This window comes from Peromyscus californicus, unplaced genomic scaffold, assembly GCF_007827085.1.
Source record: "Peromyscus californicus insignis strain IS unplaced genomic scaffold, ASM782708v3 Scaffold_5__1_contigs__length_169319896, whole genome shotgun sequence".
Taxonomy (NCBI): Eukaryota; Metazoa; Chordata; class Mammalia; order Rodentia; family Cricetidae; genus Peromyscus; species Peromyscus californicus.
Window position 1 is genome coordinate 21,170,718 of NW_026294573.1, and position 27,981 is coordinate 21,198,698.

The 27,981-nt window shown below is 47.9% G+C and overlaps 1 protein-coding gene across 2 annotated transcripts in view; it reads right to left on the bottom strand.

The window, feature by feature from the left end:
* Positions 1-13,898, bottom strand: part of Slc9a1 (solute carrier family 9 member A1) — a 57,454-nt gene extending 43,556 nt beyond the window's left edge. Inside the window, exon 1 of one of the 2 annotated variants that reach the window (XM_052715983.1) lies at positions 12,730-13,898. In XM_052715983.1, coding sequence (XP_052571943.1) covers positions 12,730-13,093 — 364 coding nt within the window. In that variant the 5' untranslated portion in view covers positions 13,094-13,898. The remainder of the gene's footprint in view (positions 1-12,729) is intronic. The other variant, XM_052715984.1, reaches the window with a different exon arrangement.
* Between the last annotated feature and the right edge of the window lie 14,083 nt (positions 13,899-27,981).

Sequence of the window (27,981 nt, forward strand, 5' to 3'; positions counted from 1 at the left end):
TAACACTTGTGTAGCTTGGTCTTTTTGCGGGACTCCTAGCAGTGGATCAGGGAACCTAGTCCCCATACTGGGTTGCCTCACCCAGCCTCAATACAAAGGAGGATCTCAGTCCTACCTCAACTTGACATGCCATGCTTTGTTGACACCCGTGGGAGGTCTGCCTCTTTCTGAACAGAAACAGAGGAGTGGATGGGGGTAGGGGACAACAGAAGGATGTAAAATAAATGACAAAATGTAATTAATAAAAAGAAAAAAAAACTTTTCCCATTGTAACTCCTTTGCTGAAGAAATTTTTATGTGAGCCTAGGTATATAAATACATAAAAGTTACACAAAACAAAACATTTACTGATGAGAAATCACACAGAAATTTATTTTAAGAGGGCTGGCGAGATGGCTCAGCAGTTACAAGCATTGGCTGTTCTTCCCAGCACCACACACACCCAGTGTCTCACAACTGTCCACAAGTCCAGTGGCCGCTGTCTGGGCCGCTGTCTGGGCCCCGTGGGCACCAGACACACGTGGTGCATAAACCGCGGGCCGAACACTCACACGCACAGAATAAACACGAGTTCACTTAACACACTTGTTTAGGACATACATGTAATTTTACTATTTGTTAAAGATAACAACAGATTTACATGCTAACGAGATGGCTGGTCCTTGTTTATTTGTATATAAAAAGTTAAATTCTGACTGAATATTTGATGTGCAGGACACAGCATCTTCATTGTTTTTCTGAGTTGATCAACACTTTAACTTTGTAATCATCAATGCTAAGAATGCTGCTGTGCATAAATATACAGGACCACCAGCTGTGGTGGCACACGCCAATAGGAAGGATATGCTGAAGAGGCAGAGGCAAGAAGTTCATGAGTTCAAATCCAGCTCGGGCTATACCCTGAGGTGAGCAGGATGGCTCAGTGGGTAGAAGCACCTGCCTCCAAGCCTGACAGTCTGACCTCAATCCCGGGGACCCACGTGATGGAGAAAGAAGGTCCTTTGGTCTCTATGTGTGCAACCTACACATGCACCCACATACGTAAATGGACAGATGTGGTCTTTAAATTGTTCTTTAAATAAACAAGTTTATATGTGGTATAAAATGACAGAATAACCCGATGTTTAGGGCCATTTCAGAAATTGTTGGAAATTCTGTCCTAATCCCTGGCCAAAATTCACTAGACTATCTTTTTTTTTTTTTAAAGATTTATTTATATATTATGTATACCAGTGCTCTATCTGTATGTTTGCCTGTAAGACAGAAGAGGGCACCAGATCTCATAACAGATGGTTGTGAGCCACATGTGGTTGCTGGGAATTGAACTCAGGACCTCTGAGAGAGCAGCCTGTGCTCTTAAGCACTGAGCTATCTCTCCAGACTCTTCTTCTTTTTTTTTTAATGAAATTCAAATCAACTCAAACAGCAATTTTAAAATCAAATAGTTTACCACAATCACAATACAATCCAAAGATGTACCAACTTACTACTTTACATGCTGAGGAATGATGGTAGGGAAATATTAAGTCTTTGTTTTCCATAATTAAACCATTATATTTATATGAGAACAGAAAATTTTTATGCATATTACAAAAACTGCAATTAGCTGAGTATGGTGACTTCTGTAATCTCAACAGTAGGGAGGCTGAGGCAGGGGGACTGCTATCAATCAAAGTCAGCCTGGACTGCATGGTCAGTGTCAGGTTAGCCAGGGATAGACCATCAGACTCAGATAAACAATGAGTGGCTGAATAAACCAACAACAACGGGAGATGGGGTTAGCGCTGGTTCAGCGGGTTAAAGACTGCTGTTCTTTCAGAGGGCCGAGTTCAGCTCTCGGCACCCACATTAGGTACTCACAACTGCCTGTAACTCCAGGTCCCAGGGATCTGACCCCTTTCCTGGCCTCTGCAGACACCCACATATATGTGACATACACACACACACACACATACAAATAACAAGATAAAAATGTTCTACTGGGCAGTGGTGGTGCACACCTTTAATCCCAGCACTTGGTAGACAAAGTCAGGCAGATCTTTGTGAGTTCGAGGCCAGTCTGGTCTACAAAGTGAGTTCCAGGACATCCAGAGCTACACAGTGAAACACTGTCTCGAAAAACCAAAAAATTAATTAATTAAATAAATAATAAAATTTTCCTTTAAAAAACCAAACTGAGGGGACGGGATGCAGCTCAGCTGGCGAAGTCCTTGCCTGGTTTGAGCGAGGAATGGCCCCCACAAGCTCACACACTGGAACACTTGGTCCCCAGCTGGTGCTGTTTGGGAAGGTTCTGGAACCTTTAGGATACAGAGCCTTGCTGGAAGACTATGTCATTTGAGGCAGACTTTAAGGCTGGGTGGTGGTGGCATACGCCTTTAATCCCAGCACTGGGAGGCACAGGCAGGCGGATCTCTGAGTTCCTCCTCTGGCCATCTGCCTGCTGCCATGCGTCTTCCCCTGCCCTAATGGAGGCTTCCCTCTGGACCCAGAAGCCAAAAAAAAAAAACCTCCTTCTGGTATAAGTCATTTTTTAAAGATGTATTTATTTGTGGGGATTTTTTGCTTGTTTTTTCTTTGTTTGTTTGTTTGTTTTTGTTTTTCGAGAGAGTTTCTCTGTAGCTTTGGAGCCTGTCCTGGAACTCTGTAGACCAGGCTGGCCTCGAACTCACAGAGATCCACCTGCCTCTGCCTCCTGCGTGCTGAGATTAAAGACCATGTGGTGCTGGGAATCGAACTCCAGCCTCCTCTATGAGCCATTTTTGATCATGCTGTTTTATCACAGCTATAGAGAAGTAAATGATACATCAGGCATGAAGAAAAGCCCGGGGTTTCATCTCCGGCACCCCATAAGCCAGTTGCGGAGAGCCAGCACAGGCTTTAACCTGTTCACGTATGGGTTGGTAGAAACAAGAGGATCAGAAGCTCAAGGCCATCCTTGGATACACAGTGAGTAACTTTGCAAACAGCCTGGGATACATTAGAACCCTGTCTCAAACAAGAAAACCCACCCCCGCTACAGTTAATGACACAATAGTCTAGAACTGGAGCCAAGATGTTCCCAGCAGTGTCTGACGGCTTTCGTGGCCATCACAACTGCACATACACCGCAGAATGGAGCAAGTTGTACACTCGGAACCAAAGCAGGGCTTCTGGTGAGGATGCACAACGCAGCCCAGGGGAGGGAGCACTGGAGAGACATTCGATTTTCAACTAATTTTTGGTGTTATGTTTGGAAACCCAGTTATGAAATTTATCAGGCTTCATGACCACATTCAGCTGCAAAACCCCATAGTTTGAGAGGCTGTGCCCTGGTCACCTCTCCAGACCATCTCCTTCCAGAAGCTTCTCTCTCTCATCTCCTCTCATATTCCAGCATCAACCTGCACCACACAATTCCCTGCCTGCGCCTCCTCCTGACACCCTGTTCTTCTCCTCTGGACCCATGTCTTCAATCTTAGAATCGGATATGACCGTGAACCTATGCAGGAGAATTCTGTGCTTTGAGGCCTGAGGTCTCTCTATGGGAGCCCTGACTGACCCACAAAGGATGAACTTTGTAGCCTTTCCCTCCCAAGTGTTTCAGTCTGCCTAGGCCTGAACCAAGCAGGGGCTCCCTTCCCATTCGAAGGCCCCCCCCAGAGCCTCTGCACAGTGAAATGGAGAGTAAAGTGAAAGTCCAAGAAAGCCAAAGGACTTATCTGAAGAGAGGCAGCGTCTGTACTAGGGGTCAAGTCCCTGGTCACAGCCTGGGGCTGTGGCTTCAGGAAAACCGAATTTGCCCTAGATGCACATAAGCTCACGCATGCATGGAGGAATCTGCAAAAGAAGTACAACAGAGCTGAGCGGCGACATCGGGCAGTGAAGGAGAGTGGTCAGGGAGCTAAGCAGGGAGACTCACGTTTTACTTAATCCCCTCCTGGACTGTTGGTGGATTTTACTATGCTGCTCTTATTTTATTTGTATACAAATAAATCTGCTGCAAAAGGAAAATTCTGGCCCCAGTCCACACCCAATCCACACACAAACAAAGAGAAGCCATAACTAAGCTGTCCAGGTATGACTATAAATTAACAAGATGCCTTCTTATGTGGTTTATGGCCGCTGGTCTCATTAATTCAGTCACAGAGCAGTTTATGGCTTGAGGAATCTTCTCAGGAAAAACCTAATTCAATCAGCGCTCTCAGCAGCTCCCTATGGAGGTTCTGGTAGCTCACTTTTACTCACACACATAGAGGGCAGACCAAACAGACCCAGATCCTCCCAGAGACACTCCACCCAGCCCAGAGCAGATGCCCTTGCATACCGGCATCACAGCCATGCAGAGGAGGCAGCGACCACAGCATCACTCAGATGCCAACTGACACCTATGCATGTCACCTTCTTAAATATCTGGCCTGCCATTCAGCGGCCACCAAAGAGCCTCTGGACTCCCTTTCTCCCTCCTCTCTGAGCAACCTGGTCTCTAGTGTACCCCAATCTCTGTATGGACCCTGTCTCCTCCACCTGGAAGGCAGTCATGTGCTCCCTCCCTCCCTTCCTCCTTCACTCATTCCCCAGTATTTACAGAGCCCTTTCTGTGTGCCAGAGACATTAAGAAAGTGAATGCACACAGTGTTACCGCTCACTTAAAATCTGTCAAGCAGGTTTTCTGGCTTTTGCTGGCACCGTAACAAAGTAAGAAAGAAAGAAAAAGAAGAGAGAAAAGAAAGAAAAAGGAGAGAGAGAGAGATATCCAAGAGGGGAGTGGGAAGGCTAGCACAGGTCCTGTCTTCAAGGGGCTTCCATGCTCGCCCTCATGGGGGTCAGCTTCTAAGTACAGCATGTTGCTCTACTTCTGTTCCCTCCAGGACTCTGCTCAGGCTCCACCTCCTCTTTTTGGAAAGGCTCCTCTACTACCGCGGCCCTCAGGGACTGCCTACTCCCTCTCAACTCGCCCTCTGCCAGGAGTCTCCCCAGCCCTCAGACACATCCACTCCTTGTCAAGTCTTGTCTCATCTCGTCCAGTCCTGAACAGACTGGAAGCGCCTACTGAGCAGGGCCCAGCTTTACTTCTCCCAGTGCCTGAAGGACCACGAGCTAAAAACCTGCAGGCAGACTACCACTGGTGTGCCTCTTCTTGCCTCTCTTTCTTCAGGCTGACCAGCACAAAAGACAGCCTTCTCAAGCTTCACCCGACATGCCGTAAAGGCTACTCGAGTGGTATCAGCTATTAATTGTTTCGGTGAACTTCTGGGCTGTCTCACATAAACCTGTGATGTCATCCCTCCTCCTTCAGTGAGCTGGTCTCAGACAGAATCCTCTCATTATAGATGAGCCACTCTGGTTTAAGAGGTAAGTGGACCCCCCAGGCCGGGGAAGGAACCCTAGCCCTCCAGCACCAGAGGACATGTATTTCTGGGAAGTACTGGGATAATCCATAATCCGGGGACTCCTGATTTCTGGCAAGCAGTATTAGAATTCAGGGCTTAGTCTGGCCCAATAAACACCAAAACCAGTCCTACGTGTTGGATGAGCTTTAGGTGGAAGGAAATGAAATCAGCATGATTCCAGAGAACAGGGGCAGCCCACTGATCCAGGCCAACCCAAAACTTAGTTCAGTTAAAATTAGATTAGCCCATAAGATTAAAAATACCCACATATAATCACGGGCTGCCTAACGTATCAGTTGATGTTTATTGGCATCTAAAGAGATGGTTTGGCCCAGTGCGGTGTGTGCAGACAACCTTGGGGAGACTCATCTGACTCAGACATTTGCAGAGGGAGCGAGAGCTGCAGGAGCCCACATGGAGGGCGGGTGGTGGATGACTCAGGAGTAACCCAGGCCCTGCCTGTGCTGAGCCAGGCTTCTCTGCCTGCAGAAGAAAAGCAGGTGGGGGCTGACGGGGAGGGCAGGAGCCCAGCTGCAGGTTGTGTACTGGCTGCTGTTCCCAGAGGACATCTGGGGCCCCTTAGCTCCAGGTCCCCATCATTCCTGGGTGTGTATGAATGTCACCACCTCTGAGATGGACTAGTTCTTCATTGTGGACCTTGGAGTGGGTCAGTTTTCCCTAAACCCTTTTTAAAAACTGAGCCAGAGAGAACAGCCAAGGCGTTCAGCCCTCCAGTTCAAAATGATTACGGGGAAAATGAAATTTCTGAACGGAAAAGGCCTTTGAACTTAAGATATGACACTAAAAAACATAGGTTCCAAAGTTGGCCAGAGCTAGGCTTCAACCCCAATGTTTTTAACTGTGCAAGTACCCAGCAGTCTTTAAACTAGGAGTTTAATAAGAAACAGTTAAAAAATAAAAATAAACAACCATTTAACAAAAATATTATGAATCGGGAAATGGGCTCAGATACTGTACTTTGCCTAAAATCACAGGATTGGCAAAGACCAGAGCTGGGGGATGGGGGTGTGAATCAGTGGTAGAGACACCCCCCATCCCCCCACCCCGCTCAACATGGACAAGGCCCCAGGTTCAATCCCCACACCAAAAGAAAAAGAAGCCCTGATCTGAGGTCAGATCTCCTGCACTCACACCCACTTCTAGCGAGTTTCCCATGAACTTGACTTCTCTCCTCCTCCTCTCCCTGGGTGGGGATGGGAGAGCCTCCCACCCTCTCTCATCGCAAAGGTTTGCTGCTCTGCAGGCTAGGGAGGTGAGGAGGCAAGCCACGGTCTGACTTCAGTGGCGCACTTTACAGAGCACGGGGACATCGGAGGCCGGGGACATCGGAGGCCGGGGAAGTCCTCGTTGCTGAGTGGCCCGAGCTCTGAGCACCCAGCACCTACAGCCCTCCCTTCCCCAGGGAGGAACGCTAGCCTTCTTAACAGCCACCAGGTCACCTACGTGGATGCACCTGGTCATTTTCTCTCCTAAAGCCACTTTGGATCTCTTCTTTTGTTTTTTTTGGAGACAAGGTCTGGCTGTCCTGGAACTCGCTATGTAGACCAATCTGGCCTTGAACTCACAATTCTGCCTGTTTCTGCCTCCCTCCCAAGTGCTGGACTTAAAAGGCCTACGCCACCACTCCTGGCTGGAACTTTACTAACATTCAGTGTGGCCAGGTGTGGTGGTGCACACCTTTAACACCAGAGGCAGGCAGAGTTCTCTGAGGCCAGCCAGGACTACATAGCGAAACCCTGTTTGTTTAAAAAAAAAAAATCCCAGCTTGCTGGCCAGGCAGAAAAAAGACAGGACCTTGGGCTAGCAGGCCAGGAACAACTCCTTTCCCCTACCTCAGGCAGGTCACAACCCAAGACTCAGTTTCCTTAGCCACAAAAGATAAAATTAAGTATTGTATATGCAAGTGCTTTGGAAACAAATCACAGTACTAATAAGAACTACTATTACTGCTTCTAGAGCTAACGAAAATTGTGCCACCTGCTCCCATCACAGAGGGTGCCTCTCAGAGGATGCCACTGGGCCCTGAGGGCAACCAAGAGCAGCCTGGTACATTCATCCTCAAGGGCAGGAGGTCAGAGTCACAAGACTAGCCACCCCCTCTGGCTAAAGGAAATCCCTTTCAATTGTCACACTCTTGACCACCAGGAGAGAAACCAGCTCTGTCAGACAGCTAAGAGCAGCTGCAGTGAGGAGCCAGGTGGGTCACTCCCCGTGGACAAGGAACAGACTCAGGCCAGCACAGGATCTGTGTGCACCCACACAGACTCAGCGACCTTAGAGGACAGGCCTAAAGCCGGACACAAAACACCTCCAGCTCTCTCAGGTGGGAAGAGGGCTCCCACGGTGGGCATGCCACCCCCTCAGATGGAGTCCTGTGGCATGCAGGTGCAGGGGAGCTGGGCACCACTCCACACAGCGCCTAATGCACCAGCTGAGGGCAATGAACGAGGCAGTCAATGCAGCTGCACCCCTCCAGGAGGCTAAGTAAGCCAAGACACCAACATAAATGAACAGCAGTGCAGCGTCGCTGAGAACCCCTGAGCTGTTCCCTCATCTGAAGAACAGAGGGAGCCTTTCTCTATCAAGACTTCAGTGGGAACTGAGTAAGATTACTTTTAGGGAGTCCCTGACACTGCTCTGTAGATCCTCGATAAATGGTAATTATTATTAGAACACACGCCCCAGCAACAGAAGGATGGCACAGGGCAGGCTAGGCCTAATGCCGAAACTGGGAGAAGCAGTATGGGGAGAAGGGGCAGGAGAGGGGAGCAGCTGCTGCAGGCTGGCATGGGCTAGGAAGACAACCTGGATCTGGAACAGTCCCCAAAGGCCCAGAGTATTATTACTGGAAGTTGTGGGAATTTAAGAAAAGAGGCCTAACAGGCCTTTCGGTCCAATGGCATGTCCTTGAGGGGATGATGGCATCTCATCTTTCTCCTTGCTCTCGGGTTTCCCAGACACAGTCCTGCCATCAAGTGTCACCTCCTCTGTAGGCAAACAATGGGCCAACTAATCTGTGAGACCCCAAAACTGTGACCCAAAATAAACTTTCTCTTCCTATATACAGATTATATACAGTATTTTTGGTATAGTAACAAAGCTGACTACCATGGGGGGGGGCGGTGTCTGATAAGTTCTAGAAGCCAACATAGTGAGCCCGACACCCCCCAAGTCAACCTCTACCTCAGACTCACACTCAGAAAGTGAGATAGTGTCGTCAGCTCACTAATAAGGCAAGGCAAGTCCAGAGACGCGTGTCAAGGGCAGCGGGTCAAGGGCAGCGAGCAAAGCAAGGTTTCACCAAGGCTTTCCTTAGGGCGCAGCTGCAGGTGTTGGACTGGACTGGCTGGGGGTGAGAGGAAAGGTGAGCCTCGGGCATCGTGTGACCAGCCCAGGCCCTCCAAATGCCCCGGCACACCTGGAAGCACACTACCTGAGGCCTTTTGGCCCAGATGCTGACCTGCTGGCTGACTTCCCTCGTACCACCCGAGGCAGACAGCTGTTTTTCCCAGGAGAGAAAGGTCATCTTTTTCTTTCTGGAGTCCCATCGAGGGTTTGAGACAGCCTCAAGGTGACCTTTAAGCTTCCTTTTGAGAAGTAGAAGAGGTAGGGCCCGGTCTCACTTTTACAGAACACCAGGCTCACGTCTGCTTATGTGAAGTGGACAATAATAATTCCTTAGTCTCTCTATTCACAAACTCGTCCTAAGGAGGAAATAGTAGCATATACCTTGCAAAGACCAAAACCAAAACATCATAAGATGTAAAGAGACAAAAGAAGTCTTTTTTTGTCTCTAATCAGGGGACAAGATGAATACCTGCTTTATAGGCATCTGAACCTCTGCCAGACGTTCCAGGTCAGGAATATGGGCAAACAACAGGGGTGCTGCCAGTGGTGAGCTGGTTACCGAGAGCTTCTCCCTGGGAACAAGCACTGCCTGAGAGTCAGGTGAACTGGGACAAAGCAGAATTCATGCAAGAGCCAAACCACAGTACACGAGGGAGGAGGAGAATGGCCCTACCCCAAAGGTTTCAGGACAGTTCGCTCAATTATTCATTTATTCATACATTTATTTATTATTTACTGATTTGAGATGGGGTCTCGTGTATCTGGCCTCAAACTCACTCTGTAACTGAGGATGGCCTTGAACTTCTGATCTTCCTCCTAACCCTCAAGTGCTGAGATTACAGGGTGTTACTATCACACTTGCTTTATGCAGTGCTAGGAATCAACCCCAGGACCTCAGGTATGATAGGCAAGCACTCTACCAACTAAGCTACATACCCAGTTCTGGTTCTCCCAATAATTTAAGTCCCTCTTAAACCACTAACCCTCCTCCCACCAGGAAAAAGACTAGACTACTAGAGAGAGAAAAACAGGGTCCAGAGCAGGGAAGTGACCGGCCCGAGGTCACCTCCGCAGTCCCAGAGGCATCAATTAGAACATTAACTCTGGCCCTGTCTCCCCATGTCAGTCTCCACAAGGTTCTCCTTTGGGCTCTGGGACACAAGCAGGATGGGAAAGGAGACTGCGCACTGTGCTTTCCATTCGTAAAAGAGGGGCCTCTCGCCTGGCAAGGAGCTCCCACAGCTGACAGGATGGGGACTCCACCAAGACCCCTCCCCACTCTGGGGTGAGGAGAGAACGGGCCAGACCCTGAAATAGTTCTCTAGCTCTTGGACAGCAGCCAGGGCAGAGACCACTGCTTCTGCCTCCAGCCTGTTCTCAAGGCACCATCTCCCCTCTTCCCACAACCAGCCCAAGGAGGCACAAGAGAGAGGAGAGGGCAGCCAGGACTACACAGGGCTCGGACAGAATCAAGTCAGGTGGACATATCCAAACCTGAGACCTTAAGGAAGGACCAGGCAGCAGTCCAGGGCTAAGGGATATCGTGCTCCAGTCTCGGAGGATATAGGAAGTAGGGATGCTTCTGCCTTAGGTGGCTAAAATACTAACAGCGGTGGTGGCTGCTCACCAAGCACTCCCTATATATAGAAAGTCAACTGTATATGCATTAATTTACATCCTCATCATCACACCACTAGCACTACAGCTAGATACTACCCCCCTCCACGTACTGGGGGTGGAACCTAGGACTTCGTACATGTTCTCTACCACTGAGCTACACTCCATCCTGTACTTCCCACTTTAGGATAAAGAAACTGAGGTTCAGAGAATGTAAACCACCGGATGGTAGGCGCTTTCTATACTGCAACCTCTAGCCCAGCCTTAATGCTACACAATGAAGCTGGAGGACTGGTTTCTACTGTCGCCATCTGAACAGGACCCTTGAGGTCTTTTGTTCACATTCCCTCTACCCTTTAGCCCCAGGATGGCCTGGTGCCAAGGCTCCTGTTGTCAGAAACAGAAAAATGCCTTTGCCAGCCAGATACTCAGGCCTTTGGGACTGCAAAGGGGGATCATACCCAGTCTTCCCATTCTATGACAGGAAAACTGAGGGCCAAGGTGAGGAGCTTTACCAGGGTTTCCAGAATCAGAACAACAACAGAAATGTCAGCCGTGGCTAAGGAGGCATAATTGGTCAAGGTCACAGGGGGAGGAGAGATGGGAACTCAGTTTCCTGACTGATATTCTTGCCAGCACCCCAACCCTGCTTTCCTGCCCAGGGTCTCGGACTCCACACATGACAAAGCAGGCCAGGCCCAGTCGGTGCCCCTTAGGACAGAGCTATTACATCTGGGCTGCAGGAAAAAGTTTCCACAGTGGGGGCTTTTTGGTCAGATCGCCAGCAGCCAGAGATCTGCAGTGTATGTACCAGCTCCCGATACTGGGACATGAGGGGGCAGAAGGGAGGTGTTAATTTACAGACAGCACTTAGGAAGTCTCATATCTCCTACAGACAAATGACATATCACGGTCACTTCAGGTTCTTATAGTAAATACAGACACAAGGTCCATGACTCAATCGATATAGATAAACAGCAATTCAGATTCTTATTTCACAAGAAAGAAAGACCTTCACGAAAGGCCCAGCTGTTCAAGGTCGTACATTTATGTGAGAATCCGTACACAGGGTTCCCCTTGCTCAGTCCTTGACTTTTTTCCAGGAAGCTGAATGCCATCAGGGTATAGGTGCTGATGGCCCAACTCCATGGCCAAACTCCGCCGACACTATAATGCCTCAGCACCAAAGCCCTGCGCTGGGAAGCCAGCTCCTGGATCTATCAAAACAGAGGCATCAGTTAGTTCCCGCAGCTTGCCCCGGGCACACCAGTCTGGCAACAGTGTCCTTGGGAAAGCTGCAAGGCTTCCCACTCAGTCTCTAACTCCTCAAAGCCCAAATCTCAAGTATAGAGGGGAGCAGAGTCCCAGTACCTTGTGCCTTCCACAGTTAGCTGAAAATGGACTGAAAAAACGCAAGGCAGCTTGCAAAGCCCCCTAGACACTACCTCCAGGGACTTCTGGGCTCTGTGGCCTCTGGAGAACTCCACCAATCACCCAGCAGAATAGGGTGCTCAGGCTGGGCAGGGTGCCCAACCCTTGGGGAGGGAACAGCTTTTCCATGCCCTTCTTCAAAAAAGAATATTTTGAAATCTCTTTAGACCTAGCTCTTCCCTATCTCTTCTCCTTCAGTGAGTAGCCAACATCTCCGGTCAGTCGGGTACAAACCTGAACCAAACCTCAACTTCCTCCACTTTCCTGCCACCCCAAAATGGCCTTCAGAAATGCCTATGAACTGGATAATGGTTGGCATTTCTGGTCTGGAACCCGACTCGGGCATCTGACCGGCCTTGGTAGGCAAAGCTGACAGATACTACCCTGGGGATGAAGGAAAATGAGACTCTGGTGATCCCTGATGTTCTACCACACTCCTAAGTCTCCCATACCTGGTCTCTTAGGATATACAAAACCCTTAGACAGGCCAAGTCCTGAAAACACCCTCTCACGAAGAAGGTAATAAATCGCACTGGTTCCTGTTGACAGGGCAGAAAGTGCCACTTGCTAAAAGATCCTCCTGTCTTACACACAGCTCAGCAGTGGCTTCTCTCTAGGTCCAATTCAAGCCATAGGAGACCTGCCAAGCCTTGGAAGCTTTACTGAAACTACCTAGTATGAGAAGCATCCCATCCTCAAATGCTGTGCATTCTCCTGATCCCTTCCTTCCCCCTACGTAATCCCAGCTCTCATCTTGGAAGGTCCCACCAGATCACATAGCCAGAGTCGGAGTTTAAGGACCAAACATAAAAAGGAGGATCATATCACAGGAGTGGTTCATTCAGATCCCGAGCAGCCACATCTGGTAAGAAATGGGGCAAGAAGCTCACCTATCTGGTGGTGGTGGCGGCAGCAGCACCATCACACACCTCCGACTTACCTATCTTCATGAGGCAGGCCAGGAGGATCCAGAGGGAGATCTCGAATGGTGTGCGCACGTGTAAGTAGTCAATGTCCAGGACTGGAAAGGCCTTTCGAAGTGAATTAACGCCATGTCCAATGTATACATTGGTCAAATTGCGGTCGTCTGGGCGGTGGAGGGGCTCCGATGGAGCAGTGGTGACGTCCCCAATTGAGCGTTCCCGTGGTGGTTCAGAACCTCTGATGGTGCTGGCAGTAGGGCTGGGCTGGAGGCCATGGCTCCTGAGAACAGGTAACAGTCCCACCAAGGCCACCACCAGCAGCAAGGAGGAGAAGATCCGAGGTGGAGAAAGTCCCCAGACGCCAGACCACCGGAGCATCATGCTGTTCCCTCAGCCGGGGAGGCCTCAGCCCTTAGGGAAGTGAGTGTAAGACCTGGGACATAGGTAGTAAGGAGTCTGCAAATGAAGGGAGACTGGAGCAGTCTCTAGGAAAAGTTCATGTTTAGAGAGGTATTTTCGTTTTCTAGAGATTCACGATCTGAAAGTCCAGCTGGAAAAAAAGGGACAAGTACCTTGGAGGAACTAGGGAGGAAACCCAAAAGATCTAGAACTCCAGGCTGGGAGAAGGCAACCGGGGAAACAGCGTCCTAAAGAAAGAGGAAGGGCCAGAACAGGCTGGACCACCGGCAGGGGAAAGGAGGAAGGAAGGATGGGACCTTTAGCAAAGGAAAATCACCGGGGGTGCTGGAACTCGGCTAAACGGAAGGGGTAAGGAGCCTGTGCTAGAGGGGACCGAAAAGGGTGAGACCCACTGCAGGAAAAGGAGAGAGAAGGCTGGAAGGCCAGCCTGAGAGAAAGGAGTAAAGCCGGAAAAAGGCTGAGGCTTCCCCACCCAGAGGAGAGCCAGGGTCCAGGCGCGCCGGGCTTGAGATTCCGGGGAAATGGAGGGAGGCGGAAGACGGAGGCAGGCGGCCTGGCGGGAAGGCGCCTCGGCGCAGGCTGGAGGCGGCTCGCAGTGAGCCAGCAGCAACACACCCCTCCTTGAGACCCCGGTGCAGTGCAGTGGTGCACCCCGGCCCAGCGGCAGCTCCCTCACGGTCAGCTCCAGCTCCACCTCCAGCCCTAACACAGCCCGGAGTCCCGCGGCAGCGGACTGATGTCTCGCTGAGCACAGCGCAGCCATTTATAGGCACCAACGAGCAGCCGGCGCGGCGGGCTAGAGAGACCTGTCAGCGCCCGCGCGGTGCAGCGGCCCCTGTCGCCGAGGGAAGGAAGTATCACGTAAGAAGAGGAAGCCGAGACCCAGACTGGGGAAAAAAAAAAAAAAAAAGTACAGTCTAACACGAATGAAATACTATACTGTCTTCAAAGTATTTTCTCAATACCACGTGGCCTTGAGCAAGTTACTTAGCTTCTCTGCTTCACAGCTTTCTCAACTGTAACGTGGAGATAAGTAGTTATAGCAAACTGGTAACATGATGGCTAGGTGAAGTAATCTATGTGAAATGTTTAGAATGAAAGGGATAGGATCGTGGTTAGGAGGCAGAGTGCTTGCCGACATTTGCAAAGCCTTGATTTCAATGCCCAGCGCCAAAAAATAAATTAAATAAATAAACAAATGTGGACTAGAAATCTGCAATGGAGATAGATGCTCACAAGGGTAGATTTGTGCTAAGGACTGTGTGAGCAGAAATCTGTTACTGCATCCCACCTGCCGGTGCTTTGCTGCCAGTGTATTGGGTTCCCTTGACTGTGGCAGCCTAACTCCAACCTGCCTGTCTCTGTCTCTAGGTCCAAATGTTCCCTTTTATAAGGACTCTAGTCAAATTGAATCAGGAATCTGCCCTAATGACTTTACCTTAGCTTAATCAACTTCAAAAGTCCAATCTAAGCCATGAGCAGTGGCTCCCACCCATAAATGCCAGCACTAGGGAGACTAAGGAAAGAGGAATTTCGACTCGAGTTCAGCTTGTGTAACAAAGTGAGCTCCAGACCAGTCTGGGCTACATAGGGAGATTCTGTCTCAAAGAGACGAAAAAGGTGCTCATCTAAATAAGGCCATATTCACAGGCATTGAGGGGTGGGTGGGTGTAAGGCTTCAACTCCTTTTCAAAGGGCACGTTTCCACCCATAGCAGTAGTGAAATAACAAAAAACCAAGAGTCTGTTTATTTGTTTGATTGGTTTAAAGAGTAAAGAAGGATTTTTATTACCTGCAGGCAGAACACAGCTTCCAAAAATGGCACATTCTCTGTTTTGTGAGACAGGGTCTTGCCATGTAGCCCAGCCTGACTTCTAAATTCTGGCAATTCTCCTGCCTCTGCCTCTCAAGTGGGATTTCTGTGTACCACCACACACAGCTGAAACTGAAGTTTGAATGAATGGTGATGATTGGAATTTGGAAAGCTCAAGAAATTACATCTGTATGGTACAGTCATTGGAAATCTTTTTATCCTAAGTAGTAGGATTTGAACACAGAACTCTGCTTATGCTAAGCAAGCACTCTACCACTGAACCCAGACTGAGAATTCGGTTTTTCCTTTTTTGGCTTTTCAAGACAGGGTTTCTCTGTGTGGCCCTGGCTGTCCTAGAACTCATTCTGTAGACCAGGCTGGCCTCGAACTCACAGAGATCCACTTGCCTCTGCCTCTCGAGTTCTGGGATGAAAGGTGTAGGCCACCACCACCTGGCAAACTGAGAATTTTTGAAATCATTGAAATGCTGTCCTGTTCTGTAGAAGGGTTAGTTAAAGCCAAGAAAGTCAAGACAATCTTAGAGGGGTTCCTTTTAGTTTGACAAGTCTTCTGGACCTGTCGACTAGGCTTTGTGCTGGGCTAGCAACACAGGCATGGGTCATGGAGTGGGAGTAGAGACGGTGACTATGTGTCGGCTCAAGAGCTCAAAATGAGCTTCTGAGTCCCGACAGTGTCCTGTTCCTTTGTCAGAGTGTACCAAGATTCCCAAAAGCCGTTATACTGTGGAAGCTCACCAAGCACTCAGAATTGTGCACTTTTTGGTTTTGTTTGTTTGTTGTTTTTCTGAGACAGGGTTTCTCTGAGTAACAGCCCTGGCTGTTCTGGAACTCGCAGAGATTTGCCTGCCTCTGCCTCTGCTGCGATTAAAGGGGTCGCCACCACCTCCCGACTTCATGCATTTTCCTGTGGATATGAAATCCTTCCAGAAAAAGAAACTTGCAAATAACAAGAGTATGATATGACAACTAAGTGTAAAAGCATTACGGACTTTCCTGAACCTCACATTTTCCAGGGATCGGTTCAGACACTGGGAGGTGACCAAAAAGAATCCAGAGCCAGGCATGGTGGCACATGCCTTTAATCCCAGCACTCAGGAGGTAGAGTCAGGCGGATCTCTGTGAGTTCGAGGCCAGCCTGGTCTACAGAGCGAGATCCAGGACAGGCACCAAAGCTACACAGAGAAACCCTGTCTTGAAAAGCCAAAAAAAAAAAAAAAGAATCCAGAAACATACTGGAGAGATGGCTTAGTGGGTTCAAATTCCCATTGAACTGCATTCAAATCCCCAGCTCTCACATTTAAAATAAAATAAAATAGAAAGAAAGAAAGCCAAGTATCCCCACACACCTTTAACCCTAGCACTGTGGAGGACAAGACAAAAGGATTGCTGGGGCTTGCTGGCCACCAACCTGACTCCAGGTTCAGTGAGAAACTCCATCTCAGTTACTAAGACAAAATGACAGAGCAGGAAACCTGACGTCCTCTGTATGTGCAAGGCTTCTGCACTTGCACACACTACACGTGTATGCATATACTGTACACATGCACACACAAGGGGGGAAGCTTCAGAGAGTGTTATGGGAGCAGATGTCCCAGCATGAGCAAGACCCTGGCTTCATCTCTAGCACTTTAAGAAAACACTAGAACAGATGAAAGGCAAACGTTAGCTGCAATGGAGATAAGCAAAGAGGTCAAGGACCAGAATCAGCCAGGCTTGGTGTCTGGTGCTAGCTCAGGCCTGTAATCTCCGCTTCTCAGGAGACTGAGTCAAGAGGATTGCAAGTTCAACCCAATCAGGCCTACAGAGTGAGCTCAAGGCTAGCCCGAGCAACTTAGTGAGAACCTATATCAAAATAAAATTATATATATATATATATGTGTGTGTGTGTGTGTGTGTGTGTGTGTGTGTGTGTGTGTGTGTGTGTGTATGTAGCCAGGTATCGGTGGTACACTCCTTTAATCCCAGCACTTGGGAGACAGAGGTAGGTGAGTTTGAGGCCAGTCTGGTCTACAGAGTAAGTTCCAGGACAGCCAAGGCTACACAGAGAAACGCTGTCTCGAAAAAAACAAAAAAATAAAATAAAATTATATAAAAGATGGCTGGGGGCATAGCTCAGTGGTGGAGTGCTTGCCTAGCATACAAAATGTCCTGGGTTCCATTCTTCGTACTAAAACCCCAGAAGATCAGAATCAATAATGCCTCACAGTTGTTCAGTCACTGAGAATTGAAAATCAACTGCCCATGTTTGTCAATAATCAAAGTCTTGCTGTTTAGCCAAGAATCAGCACACAGTCGTGATTATTCTCATTCTCACTTTATAGATGGAAAACCAGAGTTTGGATTCTTGAAGCTGTTTACGTAAGATTGTATTGCTATGAGGAAGCAGTGCTAAGATTTACAGCCAGGCTTTAATCTACACCACAGACTCAGTGTAGATTAATAAAAAGAAGAAAAGGCAGAGCCAGAAACTTTCCAGTACTTTCCAGTCCAGACAGCCAGTCACTGGTGCACCCTGATCCCCCGCTCCCTCTCTTCAGCCCTCAGTAAGCCTTTGCTGCCAGCTCAAGAGAGGGCAGATTTGAGGAGGACCAGGAAATACCACCTGTGAGGTCCCCTAGGACATAGAGAAGGTTATAAAAACTTGACAGTATCAGGAAATAATCCTGGGACAGCCTGTGGCTAGGGCACAGTCCCAGGAGGCTTTGGGGCTGCCTAACAGATGATTACTGTCTAGACCCTGTCCCAGCACCACCACAGGCTAGTTATAAAGCCTGGAGTAATCAGTGTCTGTTCCAAGTTCCTTCCACAGTTAATACTGCACAATAGTGCCAAGCTCATGGTAACGTAATTAGGAAATGTACATAAGCTTTAGAGCAGTACCGGCAGGTACCACCTAAATGTGTCACTTATTGTTTCTCCCATGTACCTTGAAGTCCTGAACTTAGACTTTTATGTCTGTTTGGGTTTTTTGTTTGTCTCTTTGTTTCCCCCACTCCTCCACCCCCGAGACAGACAGGGTCTCACTATGTAGCCCTGGCTGTCCTGGAACTCCCTATGTAAACCAAGCTGGCCTTGAACTCACAGAGAACCACCGCCTCTGCCTCTCAAGTGCTGGAATTAAAGGTGTGACCACCCCACCCCCCACCCAGCTTGTTTGGTTCATTTTGATACCGGATTGCTGTAGCTCAGGCTGACTTCCAAACTCCCTATGTAGCTGAAGATGACCTTGAACTTGTTGTCTTCCCACCATCTCCCCACCAAGTGCTGGGACCACGGGTGTGCACCACCATGTTTGAATGCTTGAATTTTTTGCTCTAGGACTTCTCTAAGGTAACCCAGGTAAACATCAAACTCATGATCCTCCTACCTCAGCCTTCTGAGTGTTCATATTGCAGGAGAAACCTTGATGCAAGAACCCTGTGAATTTAGCCAGGTGGTGGTGGCGCACGCCTTTAATCCCAGCACTCGGGAGGCACAGGCAGGCAGATCTCTGTGAGTTCGAGGCCAGCCTGATCTATAGAGTGAGTTCCAGGAAAGGCTCCAAAGCTACACAGAGAAATCCTGTCTCAAGAAACAAAAACAAAACAAAACAAAGAACCCTGTGAATTTGTACACACGATCACAGAGACAATGGACAGGCTAGGAAGGAGACTCTCGCACTGATGAGATTGGTCCTACCATTGCATCACTTGCTCTGAACCTAATACTTCTGAATAAGCATTATCTTGTTAAAGGTCATCCATTAAAATGTACTGTCCAGTGGGAGTGCTTACCTAGCTTGCAGAGGACTCTTGGTTCAATCCTGGCATCACAATAATATAAAGTGTCTTAGTTACGGTTTCTAGTGCTATGAAGAGACACCGTGACCACGGCAACTCTGGCTTACAGTTTCAGAGGGTGGTCCATTATTGTCATGGCGAAAAGCATGGCAGTGTGCAGACGGGGTGCTGAAGAGGGAGCTGAGAGTTCTCCATCTTGATCCACATGCAGAAGAAGGAGACTATGTGCCATACTGAGTAGCTGGAGCAGAGGAGACCTCAAAGCCCACCTCCATGGTGACATACTTCCTCCAACAAGGCCACATTTCCTGATAGTGTCACTGTCTGTGGGCCAGACTTTCAAATACATGAGTCTATGGGAACCATATCTACTCAAACCACCACATAAACTGCAGTATTTGAAAAAAAAAAGTTTGGTTTTTTTTGTATGTCCTCACTTGTTATTATATCATTGCTCTTGACTCAGAAGAAATGTCTGCAGACCTTTCCTGTGGGTCCTGTGTGCTAGCTCTCCCCACTTAGGTCACATCCTCTCCCCAAAACACTCAATCAAACACTTGAATCCTTTCATTGGAGGTGCTGGGAATTTTATGAAATGAGTACAGCTGTGGCCACCTCATGATAATGCATATGCCAGCAGAGGATCCGGTCAGCCGCTGTGCATCACAGTGTGCAGACGTAAGTCATGATGTTCCTGTCTCCCACTTTGTCCATGGGTAGATCAAGGGGATAGTGTCATATTAGTGTACGATGATTGCAAAGACTAAAGAAGGCTGAGGCAGGAGGATTTCCATGGGTTTGAAGCCAGTCTAGTTGACACAGTAAGACACTGTATCAAAAGAAAACAACAACAACAAGAACAAAAACGTGACAGCAAGGAGGGCTAGAGAGGCGGTTCAGTAGTTAAGAGTGAGTGCTATTCTTGCAAAGGACCCTAGTTTGATTCCCAGCACCCACGTCAGGTGGCTCAGGACTGTCTGTAATTTCAACCTTCTGTACTCCAAGGGCACCTGCACTCACACTTGCACATACCTGATCTTTCTCTCTCTTTCTCTCTCTCTCTCTCTCTCTCTCTCTCTCTCTCTCTCTCTCTCTCTCTCTCTCTCTCACACACACACACACACACACACACACACATACACACATACACACACACAATTTTCATAAATTTTTTTTTTAAGTCAGTGTAGTATGGTGGCTCATGCTTGTAATCACAGGATTTGAGAGTCTGAGACAGGAAGATGGAGTTACATGTGGTTATGAGCATCCTAACCTGGATGCTGGGATGCTGTGGGATGTTCTGTATGGCAAATGTGTTGCTCTGATTGGTCAATAAATAAATCACTGATTGGCCAGTGGCTAGGCAGGAAGTATAGGCGGGACAAGGAGGAGAATAAAGCTGGGAAGTGGAAGGCTGAGGCAGAGAGACACTGCCAGCCGCCATGATGAGAAACAGCATGTGAAGATGCCGGTAAGCCACGAGCCACGTGGCAAGATATAGATTAATGGAAATGGATTAATTTAAGTTGTAAGAACAGTTAGCAAGAAGCCTGCCACGGCCATACAGTTTGTAAGCAATATAAGTCTCTGTGTTTACTTGGTCAGGTCTGAGCAGCTGTGGGACTGGCAGGTGAGAGAGATTTGTCCTGACTGTGGGCCAGGCAGGAAAACTCTAGCTACACTGGGAATCAAACTCAGGTCCTCTGCAAGAGCAGGGCAGGCTCGCAATGACTCTGCTCTGGCAGCATAGTATTAATAATGAAGCTTCCCGACTGTATTTGGATTCACTGGTTCCCCTTCTGCTCCAGGATCCCAACCAAGACCTCGTCTTGTGTTAGTCCTCACATCTCCTCAGTTCCCTCTGTTATGTGACTATTATTCAGTTTTTCTTGTTTCTGTGATTGATCGTCTTCAAGAATACGAGTTCGGGACTGGCAAGATGACTTGGTGGGCAAACGCTCTTGCCACCAAGCCTGATCACCTGAGCTTGATCCCTAGAACCTACATGGTAGAGAGCCAACTCTAGAAAGTTGTCCTCTGACTTCCACTTGTGGCTATGGCACATGCTCGTACACACACACACACACACACACACACACACACACACAATGTAAATTTTTAAAAGTACTAGTTAGGTATTTTGTAGAATGCCCTCGAATTTTTTTTTTTTTATTTTTATTTTTTTTTTATTTTTGGTTTTTCGAGACAGGGTTTCTCTGTGTAGCTTTGCGCCTTTCCTGGAACTCACTTGGTAGTCCAGGCTGGCCTCGAACTCACAGAGATCCGCCTGGCTCTGCCTCCCGAGTGCTGGGATTAAAGGCGTGCGCCACCACCGCCCGGCTTTATTTTTATTTTTTATACCTGACATTTTCCCCCAACTTGAGTCATAGTCTGGGAAGAATGCCCCAGAAATGCAGTAACTTTCTCGTCACACTGTGCCACAGGCCACACCATACCTGTGCCTTATCACGGGCAGTATTACATTGCCACGTGTTAATAAGGAGATACTTCATTTCTCTAATATAAAGATAATAATTTTCCCCTTTCCATACACTAGTGTATCTAGTGACTTTCATTTTTATTTCCCTGATCACCAATGACCATTTTGTGATTCTTGCTGAGGGGGGCGTGCCTCTCAGGAATTTTCAGTCTTTTGCCTATGTTGCAACTCATTTGCCTCCCTTTGGTTTCTACTGAGCTCCAGGTGCGATTTACAGATTAGTCACGGTTCCCTTCTCTTAGATAACCATTTTGAATTTCAATGTACTCATGTCCTGTGCCATGAATTAGATGTTTACATTTTTGTTTTGTTGTTATTACTCATTTGTTTATTTATTTAGTGTGTGTATGTGTGCCTGTGCATGTATGTGTGTGGGTACATGGATCAGAAGACAACGATCAGGATTCGTCTCTCCCTTCCCACCGTACGGGTTCTGGGGAAGGAAAGTACGCACGTCATCGGGCTTGCTGGCCATCGGGCTTGCTGGCAAGTGCATTTACCACGGAGCTACACTTCTAGCTCCCTATGGAAGTTTTAAAGTTTAAATTAGTTACACTTGGGGGCCAGAGAGATGCCTCAGCAGTTAAGAGCACTGTCTGCCCTTACAGAGGACCCGGGTTCAATTCCCAGCACCCACATAGCAGCTCACAACTTTCTGTAACAGTTCCAGGGGATCCAAACCCTCACACAGATATACATGCAGACTAAACACCAATGCACATAAAATGAAAATGAATAAAATGTAAAGAAATTAGTTACATTTGTACATCATTTCCTTTATTCTTTTCCTCCATTGTATTTGTCTCCTTTGTTCATTGTGTTTTTGAAAAAATCTTTTGAAGCCAGGTGGTGGTGGCACACGCCTTTAATCCCAGCACCCAGGAGGCAGAGGCAAGCAGATCTCTATGAGTTGGAGACCAGCCTGGGCTACAGAGCAAGATCCAGTACAGGCACCAAAACGACACAGAGAAACTCTGTCTTGAAAAACCAACAACAAAAAGAAAAAAAAGAAAGAAAGTACCTTTTGAACACCCAGCCATGACTTGCTCATGCCCCAATGACAATCAGTTCTCATGACATTTATCTACATTTATCCTGTTTGCCTCAAATCCCAATTCTCCTCTTCCCCTTGTTTCCAGGCAAGTGTTTAAAGGTCTTTAATGCCGTAAACCAGAGGAAACCTTCCCTGCGAAGCTCTCCCCCTGTGCTTCCCGGTACACCGGTCACTTCCCCTTTCCATGTGTTTGCACACTAGTCCCAGTGTCTAGTAAAGCACATTTTGCTCTCTGTTATTCCCTTCCCTCAGCTTCACTGGCTACTCCTCTGTCTCACTATGACTTAAGAGGGACCCCAGGTAAAGGCAGGCATGGTGAGTCATGCCCCCATCCCATTTGCTCGGATTGCTGGGAGTTGGAGGCCAGCCTGGTCTATTCAGTAACTTCCAGGCCAGCCTGGTCTATTCAGTAACTTCCAGGCCAGCCTGGCTACAAAGTGAGGAGACCCAGCCTCAAAGGACAACCACAAGGGCTGGAGAGGTGGCTCAGAGGTTAAGAGCACTGACTGCTCTTCCAGAGGTCCTGAGTTCAATTCCCAGCAACCACATGGTGGCTCACAACCATCTATAATGAGATCTGGCGCCCTCTTCTGACCTGCGGTCATACACGCTGTATACATAATAAGTAAATAAATCTTTTTAAAAAAAAAAAAAAGGACAACCACGAAAGAGCCTGGAGCAGGATGTAGTTGGCGTTTATTGGGTGAATGGGTAGGTGATGGGAGGAAGCCATTGTCTGAATCCGTGGTCTTCACATCTTCTTTTGATTCTGTGATTCTGAACAGTTTTTAAAAACTCTACCCCGCTCTCATGCCTGTGAGATTCCAAGAGAAAGCAAAGGACGCGGTCCAAGTTGGACAGTTCGCACAGGTGGTACACACAGAGAGACTGGTTTGGCTGTGTGCTCAGGGTGGAGGGAAATCACCAGAGGCCTACAGGAAGCTGGGATGGCAGCACCCAAGCTGTTGCCACCCCCTGCCTATGGGTACAATTTGTCTGCCTTAAAGAGGGCACTAACTTCCTGTCAGCTGACAAGGCCAGCCTGTAGAGGCTTCACAGGGCATGAGCCAGAGGGACAGTTCCTGACCTCAGTGTCTCCTCTTTCTCCATTCTCTGCCAGGACTTCCCACTGGCCAAGCCCAAGTCAAATCCAAATGGCATGGGAGCCATTGATATCTTCCATCTAAGCCAGCCAGGGGACAGGCAGGGGAGAGGAGAGTACAGAACACAAACAAGCTGGGCTTGCAGAGGTAGGTGACCTACCATGTTCAGCTTCTGGCACGTTGTGTGTTTATGTGTGCATGTATGGTCATGGAATTTTGCAAGTGCAGAGGCTAATTACTTTGTCTTGGGCTAGTGTTAACCATTCCTGGCCACACTTTCTATGAAATAATACCCCGGGATAATAAATGAAAATCTCTTAAAAGCTATTCATTTAGCTGGGGGGCGGGGAGTGGCTGATACCTTTAATCCTAGCACTCAAGAGGCAGGGGCAAGTGGATCTCTCTGAGTTCGAGGTCAGCCTGGTCTACAGAGCAGTTTCAGGACAGCCAGGGCTCCACAGAAACCCTGTCTCAAATGAACAAATGAAGAAACTAGTGAATGAAATAACGGCATTTGAAGGACAGGTAACTCTCGTCCCCGTTAATGGAGGGAAGAGCGATGAGTATTCCCAGGAGAGAATCACAAGATAATTTAGTAGCAGGCATGTTGATAGGAGTTGATATTACCAGCACTTAAGTAGCCGGGTGGGGGTGGCACATGTCTTTAATACCAGCTCTTAAGAGGCAGGCGAATTTCTGTGAGTTCAAGGCCAGCCAGGTCTACAAAGTGAATTCCAGGACAGCCAGGGCAGTTACACAGAGAAACCCTGTCTTGAAAAAACAAAAAAAAAAAAAAAAAAAAAAAAAAAGAGGCTCACCAATTTGAGGCCAGCATGGGTTACCTAGTAAGAACCCATCTCAAAGAAGTAATCAAATAAAAAAATTTTTTGGTGTTTTTTGTTGTTGTTGTTGTTGTTGGTTTTAGCTTGAGAACTATTTCATTTAGAAGGAAAACAACAGGGTAGTGACTTGGGCACAACAGTAGGCAAACTGGAAACCTCAGCAGCTGCCCGGAGAAGGGAGTTGGAGAAGGGAAAGCCAGCCAGGTTAAGCAGCCTCAGGGCTGAAGGATGGTGTGGCGGAGCTTCAGAGAAAGTGAGGAAGGACAACGTGCCTGGGCTATAGCCAGTATCGAATGGAGGCACGAAGAAGATGAAGACGAGAAGGAGGAGGAGAGTTGTTTTCCTGAGTCCAGACTCAGATGAGCCTGGACTACAGAAGATTCTACACAGCTATGGGGTAGCTTTGGAAGCAACGGCCAAAAAAGAATTTAAAATTAAAAGACTTGAAGGACAAAGTGAACCTCCAGGCAAAGAGGACTGCCTTCACAGGTGGCTCAGCCTTTTCCCAGCAGGGTGGAGTCCCTGAGTCATTGTCTTCCAGTCAAAGAAAGGATGTTGAGGTGGCTTCGCTCCAGGGCTGCTCAGCCTCAATTGGCAGTGTGAACCGGGGCTCTCAGGGCGGTCAGGTGAGTTGGTGCTCTTTGCTTTCCGGCACACTTGTTTGACTGACTTCTCCCTGAGCCCAAATATACCAGTCACATGACAAGATCACAGAGTTGTGGGGCTAACCCTGTGTACAGAATATACCTGTTTGCTTTCTTAAAAAACAAAACAGGGCTGAAGAGAAGGCTCAGTGGTTATGAGTAGGTATGGCTATCCCAGATGACCTGAGTTCGATTTCCAGCACTCCCGTGAGGTACCTCACGATTGCCTGGAGACCTCTGGCCTCCTCAGGCATCCACACTCATGTAAACAAACACTTATACACCTGATTAAAAAATGAACAAATCTAGCCGGGTGGCGGCGCACACCTTTAATCCCAGCACTCGGGAGGCAGAGGCAGGCAGATCTCTGTGAGTTTGAGGTCAGCCTGGTCTACACAGAGAAACCCTGTCTCGAAAATCAAAATCAAATAAAATAAATCTAAAAAACAAACAAACAAACAAACAGAAAACCGACCAACCAAACAACAACAAAACTGAGAAAGGTTTCCTTTAGGACTCAGTCAAGTAGGAAAGTATTATCTCCAGGTTCAGCCTTGCCTCCTGCAGGAATCTCAAAACTCAGGGAACGGGGAAGCAGGCTCCGATTCTATATGCACTGCTCTCTAGTCCCTCTCACTACCTGTAAGTCCTCCAGCAAACTGAGTTTATAAGAATAAACAGGGCTGGGCAGTAGTGGCACACGCCATTAATCCCAGCACACGGAAGACAGAGGCAGATGAATCTCTATGAGTTCGAGGCCAGCCTGGTCTACAAAGTGAGTTCCAGGACAGGCTCCAAAAGCTACACAGAGAAACCCTGTCTTAAAAAACAAACAAACAAACAAACAAAAAAGAATAAACAGAAGCCAGACAGTGATGGTGCACACCTTTAGTCCCAGCACTCGGGAAGAGAGGCAGACTGATCTCTTAGTTCAAGGCTAAACTGGTCTACAAGGTTCCAGGACAGACAGGGCTACAGAGAAACCCTGTCTCAAAACCACAACAATGAAGAATAAAAAAGACCCAGCCTGCTCTTTCTTCCCTCCACCACCCCATCCCTCACCTCTGCGGTCTGCCTTTCTCCTCCAGCACTTCCGCCCCAATGCTTCTCTGACTGTCGAACATGGTGGCTCTCAGCCCTCCTAGTGCTGGGACCCTTTAACACAGTTCCTCATGTTACGATGACCCCCAACCATAAAATTATTTTCATTGCTACTTCATAACTGTAAGTTTGCTACTGTTGTGAATCGCAATGTATGACCCGATCTGTGACCCCTGTGGGGGTCACAACCCACAGATTGAGAACCACTGGTCCTTAACTTTTGTTACCTGACCGCGCCGAAGCCACAGGGTGAGCCTGCCCTTGGACTGTGCGTTTAGCTGTGCTGGGAGGAAAGCCAGACGCACTCCATGCAGGGCACAGTTCTCCCCAACCCCTTGACAGAGATGGAAAGCAGCAAGGGTTCAACGATGACCCCATGCCCAAGAACACACAGAGAAGTGGCACAGCTGTGGCTCGATCCCATTCTGTTCCTGCCTTCTCTGCCAACTGTGAATTCATAAGAAGCCCCTCAAGACGCTTCCAGTTTAGTGGTAGTTGGATGTTTTCACTCTTTGGCTCTTTGAGCTTAGCTCTTTGGGAACCCACCACGCAGCTCCCAAATAAATCACGTGGAAACTTATTCTTCTTTTATAAATGCCAGGCCTTAGTTTGGCTTATTTCTAGCTTTTCTTAAATTATCCCATCTACCTTTTGCCTCTGGGATTTTACCCTTCTCTTACTTCTGTACATTATGCTTCCACTCTTAGTCCATGGCTGGCTGGGTGGCTGGGTGGCTGGGTGGCTGGCCCTTGATGTCCTCTCTCCTTTTCTTTCTTTTTTTTTCTTTTAAACACCCATTTCCCACTTTTGAGATTTTTTTTAAAAGATTTATTTATTTATTATATATACAGTGTTCTGTGTATATGTACACCCGCAGACCAGAAGAGGGCAACAGATCTCATTACAGATGTTTGTGAGCCAATCTCATTACAGATGGTTATGAGCCACCATGTGGTTGCTGGGAATTGAACTCAGGACCTCTGGAAGAGCAGTCAGTGCTCTTAACCTCTGAGCCATCTCTCCAGCCCCCTCTCTCCTTTTCTTATTCCTTCTTTTTCTTCCCAGATTTCTTCTCCCATTTATTCTCTCTGCCTGCTAGCCCTGCCTATCCTTTCTCCTGCCAAGCTATTGGCTGTTCAATTCTTCTTCTTTTTTTTTTTTTTTGGTTTTTTCGAGACAGGGTTTCTCTGTAACTTTGGAGCCTGTCCTAGACTACCTCTATAGACCAGGTTGGCCTCGAACTCACAGAGATCCACCTGCCTCTGCCTCCCGAGTGCTGGGATTACAGGCGTGTGCCACCACCGCCCAGCGGCTGTTCAATTCTTTATTAGACCATCAGGTGTTTTAGACAGGCACAGTAGCACAGCTTCGCAGAGTTAAACAAATGCAACATAAAAGAGTGCAACACATCTTTGCATTATTAAAACAAATGTTCCACAACATAAACAAATGTAACACATCTTAAAATAATATTCTACAACATTTATTAGTGGACAGAGGTCAGCAAATTGTCAGAGTACTAGACAGGAGAGTGATGCAACCTTTAGTCCCAGCACTTGGGGCAATGGTGAGATAGATTTCGGTGAGTTTAAGGATAGCCTGGTTTCAGGACATCAAGGGATACATAGAGAGACCCTGTCTCAAAAACAAAACAAGAAAGTCAGAGGATACAAATATACTGGCAGCCTGGTGAGGTATTCAGACTTCATTTCCCACTGTGAGGGGTCAGGAAAGTTGTCATGGGTCAGGTGATGTGGGGAACTGGGTTGTTTTTTTTTTTCAGGTGGGTAGGAACTTTATATTGCTCAAGCTGTTTGGTGCGTGCATATGTGTGCGTGTGTGGTGTACGTGTGTGTAAAGGCAAGACAGAGAACAATGACGGTAGCAGTTCCTCAGTTTCACTCTACCTTAGAAGGCCTGAGGAGACAGGAACCAAGGCTTTTTTGGCTGAAGGCCTTTCTGCTGGAGCTCCTTCAGGCTGAGGAGTTGTTGA